Below are 9,912 nucleotides of genomic sequence, written 5' to 3'. Positions count from 1 at the left end.
CTGCAGCTGTTGTAACTTCATGGCAGGCGATACAGGGCGGACAGCACATTCTCCGACTACAACGAAATTGATTTAAAGGGATGCATGTTTTCTTTCTCTTAGAGAAGACGGATACAAATTGTCTAAAGGAGCATAAATGGTAAAAGATGAATCCTTACGGGGTTGATGACTAAATGTTGAGGCCGAGCTGATTAGAAGCTGAGGTGGATAGCGCACGCAGCAATTTTTCTGCGTAATTCGCAGCCAGAATTGAGATTTGACAGACAGAAGATACGGTGCGACTATACGCATTATGCGTAGGAAACGATCGCAAAACATTTTCTGGATCTTGTTTCGGCGTTGAGAATACCAAAGATATTTATAACTAAACCTTGTTCTATGGCTGTGAATGTCAGTGACTACATATGATCACATTTCCTCCTCATCAGGCTAATGGTAGCCGCAGTGAGGGGCGAGGAGCGAGAGTAACCAAACCCGGAGGATTTCAGACAGTTGGAATCGAATGCTGCTCTATCAAAATGTATCACATTAAACGGATGACAACTTCCAAACAAATCTACAGCAAACTTTCAGCGCTGATATGAAGCTGGGGTTTAAATAAGATTTTTGAAACTGTCCGAGAACTGACACAAAATACAGGTGCAAACTGATCAGCTGGTTTGTTGAAATGACTCGGTCAGCGCTGACGCTGTCTGATGGATCAAACTGCATAGCCAAATGCCATTTTACTTTGCAGCGACTTGACGTTTGGACCTCCAACACATTGGGTCAGTTGTCTAGCTAGAAGTTCGGATGAAAGTAAACATCTGGTGCAATGTTAAGCTACATGGTCCGAAGCGTAATGTACTATTCGTGCTAAAGCGTATGGGTCCTGCGTACTCAAGCTCCCGACTCCCACACAAAAAGGATTCTCTGTGATGCTGGGGGTGCAGTGCAGTCACAGCTCCACATCTGGCTACTTGCTGTCTAGTTAACTAGCTAGTTAGCTAGCTAACTGTCTCAGAAACTCTGTGGTGTTTCTGTTGGGTAGTTAGTGAATTAGTTCCTGTGTCTTTCGAGAGAAAGATTGCTTTGTGAAATCACTTCGGTGGTTATCGTGTTCCGAAGAAGGGGCCTGTATTTTGGACAATATCTGAGATCGATCGAAACGTTTGAAGTGGTCCACAGCTGTCTTCTTAAGGAAAACACTTAAGGATTTTGCGTAAGGCACGTATTTTTTTAAAGGCAATGATAGGGTGACATTGCAGTCTCTTTACATCGAATATAACGTCGTCCGATAAAAAAGGGAAAGTGGGGCATTGTCCATCATACGTATTAACGCAGTGGGATTTTTACGTCTGGTCGGCGTTTCCCCCCCACCCCTCCCGCGTTGACGGTGATGGGTCGGAAGCGGTGTGTCGGTGCAGATTGTTCCAAGATGGCGGCTGGGTGCTGCGGGGTGAAGAAGCAGAAGCTGTCGGGAACCCCCGGGTCGGGGGGTCCTGGCGGGGCGGGAAACGGGGTGGTAGGGACCGGACATTGTGGCTCGGACTTGGGGATTGGTTCCTCCTCGACTGTGGTGGCAGGGAATATGAATCGAGTGAACGGCCTGGGGGGTCCTGGGGGTAGTAGCAGTAGCACCAACGCGTTGTCCCCAGCCCCTGGAGGCTACAACTCAACTGGCCTCTCCCCGAATCTTAGCCCGGGATGTGGTTCGGGAAGTGGAGGCAGGAAGATGGTTGTTTCGGCGGAGATGTGCTGCTTCTGTTTCGACGTGCTTTATTGCCATCTGTATGGATACCAACCTCCCCGAACACCCAGGTTTACAAACGATCCCTAGTAAGTTTCGTGCTATTATTATGTTGTTAGCTAGCTAGGTAGTTAGCTACCAGTGCTTAAGTCAACACGCAATATCATCAACTGTCTAGTTAAGCTAACTAGTAGTAGCTCGTGTTCTTAGCTAGCCAGCCAGTTACATCCGAAACAAGCAATATCATCGAATGTCTAGTTAAGCTAACTAGTAGTAGCTAATGTTCTTAGCTAGCCAGCCAGTTACATCCGATGACGAAACAATTGCAATGTGGCAGTTAAATAACACAGTCAGTCAGTTGCGCTATGCAACGTTGGGAAGTTAATATATTGCTGCTGCTACTTGGATAAATAAGTTATGTTCACTGGGTGTTGTGGCTCATCGATGCTAACTAACGTCTGCTAGCTAGCTCAACAAAGAAAAAAGTAGCTAGTTAACATTGAATGGCTAATTTAGCTTGGTAGACAGGAAGGGCGAGTGTTGCAACTTCCAGTTGAGACAGTTTGGAAAACACCACACGGTGCGTGGTGGGTTTATCTATTTTCTTAAAATGAAGCGGGTCGATTATATTCATTCATCCAACGTCGAGATCTAGAACGTTGATAGCGAATGTGTTTGTTAGCTATATGGCTAGTGCGCTAGTTGCCGCTGTCTGAGAAGCCAGCATTCAGGTTAGCGAGCTAGCGTACCTCAGCCAGGGAGACTTTAAAGGGGCAATCTGCAGTTGCTAAATACATTTTTGGACTTATAAAATAATGATATGTACCCATTGATTCCTGAAGAATATAACTTATAAATGCCTCATGAGCTTAGTTCAACTGTCATACCCCACCAGAACCCAAAATATACGTTTGATTTAGTTTGTAAACTAAACTCAGTCCTAGTATCATAGCTGTCTATGAATTTGAGTTGTTTCATTTCTCCAGCCCCATCCCTCATATTTTAACCCTATCAGTCTCGAAAATCAACTTTTCATTTTTCTGTGTCTATGTCCAGCCCATGTTTTACCAATTTTTTGGGGGGGACAAGTATAACACATAACTAGTTGCATTCGTGAGTTTTAGTGACAAATGTCAATAAAAATATACGTTCCAAAAACCTGATAAAAATTCCTTTCTAAGAATGCTGTAAGTACAGAAATAGTTGGCTCACCGGGAAATTGAATATCCAACTAGTCAGTGACAACTATGTGGCATTTGTGACAGCAACTATGTTAGTTTATAGAGCTCGCCAGCTTGTAGTCCTAAAACCCGGAAATGAGTTAGCTCTGGTTCGTTCAGCCATCCCTATGGGAAAAATGAATGAATAGGATTTAGGAATAAACACAGAAAATAAGGTTTGAGGTTAACACAGGCTTAGGAGATCACATACGTTTTGCTGTATAAGATAATAGAAGTTAGTTAACATGACCTTTTTATGAATTATTTTTATGAATTATGCGGCCTTTATGTGCTTTAAAAAACAACAAATTCTTCAAAATTCACAAAGTAATGTTAGCTGATGAAGATTATCTCATAGAGCAAAACGTATAAGATCTGCTAAGTCTGTTTACCATAGACTTTATTTGAGGCGTATTATCCAAAAACCCTACAAAAAACGGCTTCCATTTTCACCATAGGCTTTGTCCAACGAACCATGGCGGATTTCCTTTGATCTTCAATCAACTATTGTGTAGCTCATAGAGCAAAACATGTTACATTTCCGTGTTTGTCAGTCTCCGCTTTTCATAGATAGCTTTTAATATTTTGTAGTTCAAATGATTCAGACTTTACAGACATTTTTGTAAAAAGACCCGGTCCAGGGCCCCTTTTGGGATCTGCCCTTGTCTCACAAACACAGCTCTAGCTCAGCCCCTGTTAGTCACACAGACTAATGGTTGGTATCTATGGATGCAGAAGAAATTGACTAATCCAATGTTACATTAGGCTGTAGTTTAAACACACAATGTTTAAAAGGGGTTAGAACAACAACACGTTACGATGGGACTCATTGGGTTAAACGAAACAGGCTGGGAATACAGTTTATTGTTTAAACTGCAGATTTCCGCTTTAAGAAATTGGCTTGCTAGCTAGTTCAACTGGACACTAGCTAAGGTAGTTCGCTTAAAGCTAGTAACAAAGACAGTAATTTATGCCAACAGATATTTTATTTTGTTAGATTGGGCATACCATTACTTACATTATTTGTGAAACCACTGTCACTGAACCCTTGAGCAGGCTGTTGTACTCTCACGCAAACATAAGTGAAAAATACCTTTAACAAAATAATTATGTAAAGTAAAGTTAAAGCCTCAGATTACAAATTGACTGTAGCTAGATTTGGCAACCCCAGAGATTTTTTTCAAAACTCAAAGAGAATGTGAACCACGTGCGCTAGGGCTGGGAATTGCCAGGGACCTTGCGATATCACAATACCTAAGTGCCGATAGGATATGTATTGCGATTCTCACAATTCTATATGTATTGCCATTCAATACTGTGATTTTATTGCGATACGTTGTTCTAAACATATGGCTCACAATATACTGTATCTGCTGCAGAGTGATGAGAGCCATGAGAAAAACTAGTTTTGATCAGTCATGGAAATAAAAGTGCTCAAAATAAATTGGTTCCCAATTTCAAAAGCTGGAGAACAAGCTATGAAGGAAAGAATACAGGAGTTTTGGTGCAGATACAGCCAACTAGCGCAAAAATAATATTGCAATATTGTCAATGTGATATCTCGTCAAAAATAATATCCCGATATGTAACTATCAATCCCCCCCATCACTAATGTTCACATCGACCCCAGCTATACCTGAAAGGAAATTATACTGATCAGTGCTGGCGCCTTCAACTATCTGACACATAGCCCTCACATTCAAAGGCAATCTAGCCTGTGTTTCAGACAAAACTATAGACCGAACTATGGATGCAAGGACTGTCTGTGAGATTGAGTTTTGAACATATTTTGAAGCTATACATCAGGTGTCCAATCAAAAACGCGTATTTTGACCAATGGGTAAAATAATGTTAATTGTGTAGATAATCCTCTAAGAAAACCAATGGTCCAAACCTCATGTCTGTATCATAATCCGTTCAAGTTATTGCTGTGTTTACCCTTGTAGGATGGGCAGAATTATGGTGACTAATTCTGTGCATGAATTAAGGCTACTGGCTACCTGACAGGCTCACTTTCCCGTTGAACTCATAATCTTTCTTCTCGATTCCACAGGACATAAAACAATATAGAGGTAAGATGGATATACATTTTGAGACATGACATGTAGTCACAAAATGTGAAATCGTCATGTTACGAGAAACCTGCACCTCTGTCAACAGAGCTTGGTGCTTATTATCAGAGATATTAGGTTATGAAACCCGACTTTTTGGATATAATGTTAATATGTTAGAGCAGTGGTTCCCAAACTGTAGGGCGAACTAAGTCCGGCTTTAAACTTTAAAGTTGTAATAGTATAATGCACAAGATGCAATTTCGAAAATGAGTAGTTCCTCTTGTCATGTTAGCCATTGCATACCTTAGAGAGCTATTTATAACTTGTCAAAAATGTCCAGGTCAACTAGCCCATGTCAGATACCGTTTTTATATTCAGGTTTTTTAGCTCATAGATATTGTTGTCATTTTTTTGTCACTCAAATATCACATTCATTCACATTAGACATGGCAAAGTGTATAGAAGTGCAAGAAAATTAGCTTTAAAACTGCAAAAATGTCTTTGCACCCCATGACAAAATGTGTAGAATTGCAGGAAATAAGTTTTATACCTGCAAAATTCTCTCCACCAACAAGAGGGGTGTGAACAGTTTCTCATGAACAGTGCTTGTGCCCTTTAGAAATAGACGTGGCACGCGCGCAGGGGGGTTGCGGGATGTTCCCCAATGCTGGAAGGTGGGCCCCGAGTGGAAAAAGTTTGGGAACCCCTGTGTTAGAGGAAGACCCCACTGAACGATTCAGAATATGAATAATCATATTTGTCTTGGTAAAATTTATTTTATAACAGAAGGAAGTGACATTTCATCACCAGAGTGGGTAGACACCCTACTATACTGTACATTGCTTGTTTACAAAGACCATAACACAAACAATGGTTTAATAGCCAACACCCTTCGTTTTGGGTTATGATAGTGCATTACAGTTAGCCTAAACTCAAGGCATAAGGTAGGCTAGCTACTAAAAATATTGCCTAGTCAGACCATTATTACTGTTCCAGCTGGCCGATAGGCTTTATTGGGTAGGTAATATTAAGTGTAGCACAGAGAATTTTCTACCAACCTTTACTTGGCGATACTTCCTCAATTACTGACTTGGAAGACAACACGTCTTATGACACATTTTGCCATGACTTATGCCATGTTCATGTGATATCTGAGTGAGAGTGACTAACAAATACAATGTGGGCCACCTGGAGGTCAGGGCCTCTAGGCACGTGCCTTGGGTGTTCGGTCAGTAATTGGGCCATGATTACTACAAGGTTTAGATTGCTAGGAAAATGTGTCTAGCCAGCCATCTTTAAAATGTTAGCTGACATGGGCTAATGAATTGACTGTCAGTGACTGACATAACAAGAGAACTGCTGATGCACTACCACATTTCAAAATTACACGTTTGGTGCCCAAACCATTTTTTGTGGGGTGGGGCCCCCTAGTGTTCCTGGCTCCAGTTTGGTCGTCCCTGGCCTACACACTTATTTATGCCTACATAATTGGGGCGGCAGGTAGCCTAGCAGTTAGGAGCGTTTTGTACAGATTTTATAACTCCGAGGTATTCTCTGCATACGAGTGTGCAAGACCATATTTTAGCAGATAAGTAATTTTCAAACCAAATATGTCTGAGCGGCCTTTTGTAGTTTAAATGTGTTGGGATGAATACATTCTGTTATGGTAATGTAGAATAAAGGATAGAATATTGTGGTCGCGTCACCACACCAAATAATACCTTAGTCATTGTGATAATTTTGTATCTTGTGGCATATTGTTTCTTATATGTCCTGCTAGTCAAAAAACGGGTTTGTCAGCTGTCGCACAAATATCGTTGATGCATTTCAGCATTGTTGCTACCATATACATTTCACACTGATTCTGTCTACACTATGTGTTAACTAGTATATTAGCGCTGCTGTGCCTTCATTTGAAAGTAAAATGAACATGCTGTCCATTATCTTATATAATTCTAGATGTTTGAAACTTCATAAATGGGAGGCCTGGAGACAAACTATCGATGCCATTCATTTAAACATGTTCTTCTTTATAGAAAATCCAGACATCAACATGCGTCAAGTCATTTTGAAATCTTTTTAAACATTTATTATGGCAAGTGCTGTGCGCCTATCTTATTGATACAGGTTTTTGCCACCCACCTTTTATCATCATGCCTTTTGGAAATTGCCTGACGTTTCTATAGATATGTAAGGGAAAGAGTGCATATAACATATTTATCTCTCCTCTCACACAAATGCATATGCCGGATCACATTAATGTAGATGCTTCCCATTTAGTTAATGTTGGATAGAGGAGGAGTAGAGCCATTGGTTGAGAGTTGGACATGTGATCCTATGTCTCAGTTTACACGCACAGGGATTTCTGGAATTAGAGTTTTATATATATATATATATATATATATATATATATATATATATATGACTTACTAGTGAGAGGATCCGGGTTGCTGTTGGTCTATTGAATTGAAGGGGATTTTCCCTTGATTACCAAGTCCAGTTTTCAGCTAGTGTATAATGCAAACCAACATATTGTGTATGTTGATGTCATACTCCTTATTCACCCAAGCACTATGCAGAAGAAGAATACAGTCGGAATCAGTGTGTTCTGTGAGTGTGACATGAAGCAGCTAGTGCTCAGGGCCATGGTGATAATGCACTGTAATCTGTTGATCCGTTTGATGCCCACTGTCTCTGGATTGAGGTCAAGGGAAAGTTCTGCCTGATGTCCGGAAATGGGACTGAAAATCCAAGCGTGGAGTGGCAGATGGGAGGGGTTGGAGGAGGTTGAAAACCCCTTTTATTTTTTATTTTTTTCTTCAAATTGAAAGTCCACCGTGAAATGATTCTTTTATAATCCAGTTCCGCTCTTCTGGAAAGACTGAACAGAACCTGAACAAAAATACAGTTGAGTGTACAAAACATTAGGAACTTCTCTTTCCATGACAGACTGACCAGGTGAATCCATGTGAAAGCTATGATCCCTTATTGATGTTATTTGTTAAATCTACTTCAATCAGTATAGATGAAGGGGAGGAGACAGGTAAAACAATTATTTTTAAGCCTTGACACAACTGTGGGACGCATTGGAGTCAACATTGGCCAGCATCCATGTGGAACGCTTTCAACACCTTGTAGAATCCATCCCCTACGAATTGTGGCTGTTCTGAGGGCAAAAGGGGGTGCAACTCAATATTAGGAAGGTGTTTCTAATGTTTTGTACACTCAGTGTATGTTTGGTCGTTTTTCTTCAATAGAAGGGATCTCGTACATTCATAGGATTTTTAAGGTTATATATTCTTAAATGGGGAATTGATCACCCAGTGGTGGTTGTTTGCAGGAGGCAACAGCATACACTTCAAGAGGCAACGGAATACACACGGTTCCAGCCCCTCCCCTCGGTTCTGACATTAGTATGGTACTAATATAGAGAGTGCTGTCTGCAATCGCTGTCCATCTATGAAGACAATGAACTGAAAGCCCCGCTGTTTCTATATATTTTAACGCAGTTTACATCTTTATTATGCTAATGTTAGTATTGAATGGCAAGGGCTTTCCCTGTGTTGAGACTGCACTCAGGTCCTCTCCAAATCTACCCCCACTTGCGTTAGCCTGTAAGTCCAAAACGGAGATGCTAGTAGTGTTTACCACCAGGAGGATTTACCTGATCAGGTGGGCTGGATCAGCTCCTGGGGGAGGTGGGTTGTTGCTGTGCACGGCCCATAACCATGGTTGGATAATAAAGCTGCTCTGCCGGGGCTTAAATGAACTTTAAACTTACCCCTGCACATCAAGCCTCCAGCTTGATGTATTATAGACTACTAGAATGTGGTAGATAAACTGGGCCTGCCAGGTTGATACTGAGTGCCACACGCAACCTGGTTGTTTCTGCTTGAGGAACTGATGATGTGAGGAACATGACACCAGTCCCTCCCATCCCCCATCTGATCTCGGCACACACTTCTGCCCACAACACCAGCTCTGCTTGTGACCCATAAATTAGCAGCCAAGGGAGTGTAATATGTGCCTGCATGCATGTGACTTACAACAACTTTTCTCAACTTGGTAGATACTTAGCCAATACAACAATATTGAATCTCCTGAATAATCGCCCCCCTCACACAGTGTGAAAGCTGGGCCTGGGGATTGTAGTGTAATGTGCAATTGTGACTATGGTGGGCAGTGACGTCATCAGGACTGATTAGTAGTCAGTCTGCAGTGTGAAGGTGGCTGTGTGAACTGGGCGCCAGATGTAGCAATGCGCATTAAAACGCCCCTGCAGCTTTTTCTACTGTTTGGGATGGCATGGGCCTTCTTTTTATGGACTGATTGGTACAGAGCAAAGGATTTGAAGCAACTCTTAAAACATGACGTGATGACATAAAAACGATTTATCTGAACTAATGTGTACCTGTCAAGGCTTTCCCTTTGTTTGACTTTCTGCTTTAAATTAAGACTGAGTGACTAACTTGGCTCAGTTAAATATGCTTGACAAAGCATTTTAAAAGCGCTTGTTTGATGTGCTTTGCAGAGACATGGTGTGTCCTCAGGGTCGGACCTCTACAGTGCAGAACGTTGGTTCTCCGACTGGATTCCATCCCAATGTGTTTGTGTGCCCGAGTTGGCAATTGATGAATACCAAATGGGAAGTGATGGATCACCCTTTTTACACATGTAATTGAATTGAAACCATTGAGGATGTCTGCTCTTCACTCTTCAGTCATAAAGAACGGTGGGGGTTGGTGCTGGTATGGTATGTGAGGACGGTGTTGGCTGTGGGTGGAATGGATGATGAGTAGAACCGTCAAGGTCACAGTATGGCACGTGATGCGATAGGACATCCCTTTAGTATGTGGCCGGCAGGCTGGGATTACTGTTCAGAATTGGCACGCTGAACCGAGTGGGACAT

The 9,912-nt window shown here is 41.7% G+C and overlaps 1 protein-coding gene across 1 annotated transcript in view; it reads left to right on the top strand.

Annotated features, from left to right (window-relative positions):
* The window catches only part of LOC121579470 (AMME syndrome candidate gene 1 protein), a 32,679-nt gene continuing 22,767 nt past the window's right edge, over positions 1-9,912 (top strand). The window contains exon 1 of the mRNA XM_041894071.2: positions 1-1,818. Coding sequence (XP_041750005.1) covers positions 1,379-1,818 — 440 coding nt within the window. The 5' untranslated portion in view covers positions 1-1,378. The remainder of the gene's footprint in view (positions 1,819-9,912) is intronic.

Source organism: Coregonus clupeaformis, chromosome 13, assembly GCF_020615455.1.
Source record: "Coregonus clupeaformis isolate EN_2021a chromosome 13, ASM2061545v1, whole genome shotgun sequence".
Lineage (NCBI taxonomy): Eukaryota > Metazoa > Chordata > Actinopteri > Salmoniformes > Salmonidae > Coregonus > Coregonus clupeaformis.
Note: the sequence above shows the minus strand (reverse complement) of the source record. Positions and strands in the feature narration are given on the sequence as shown.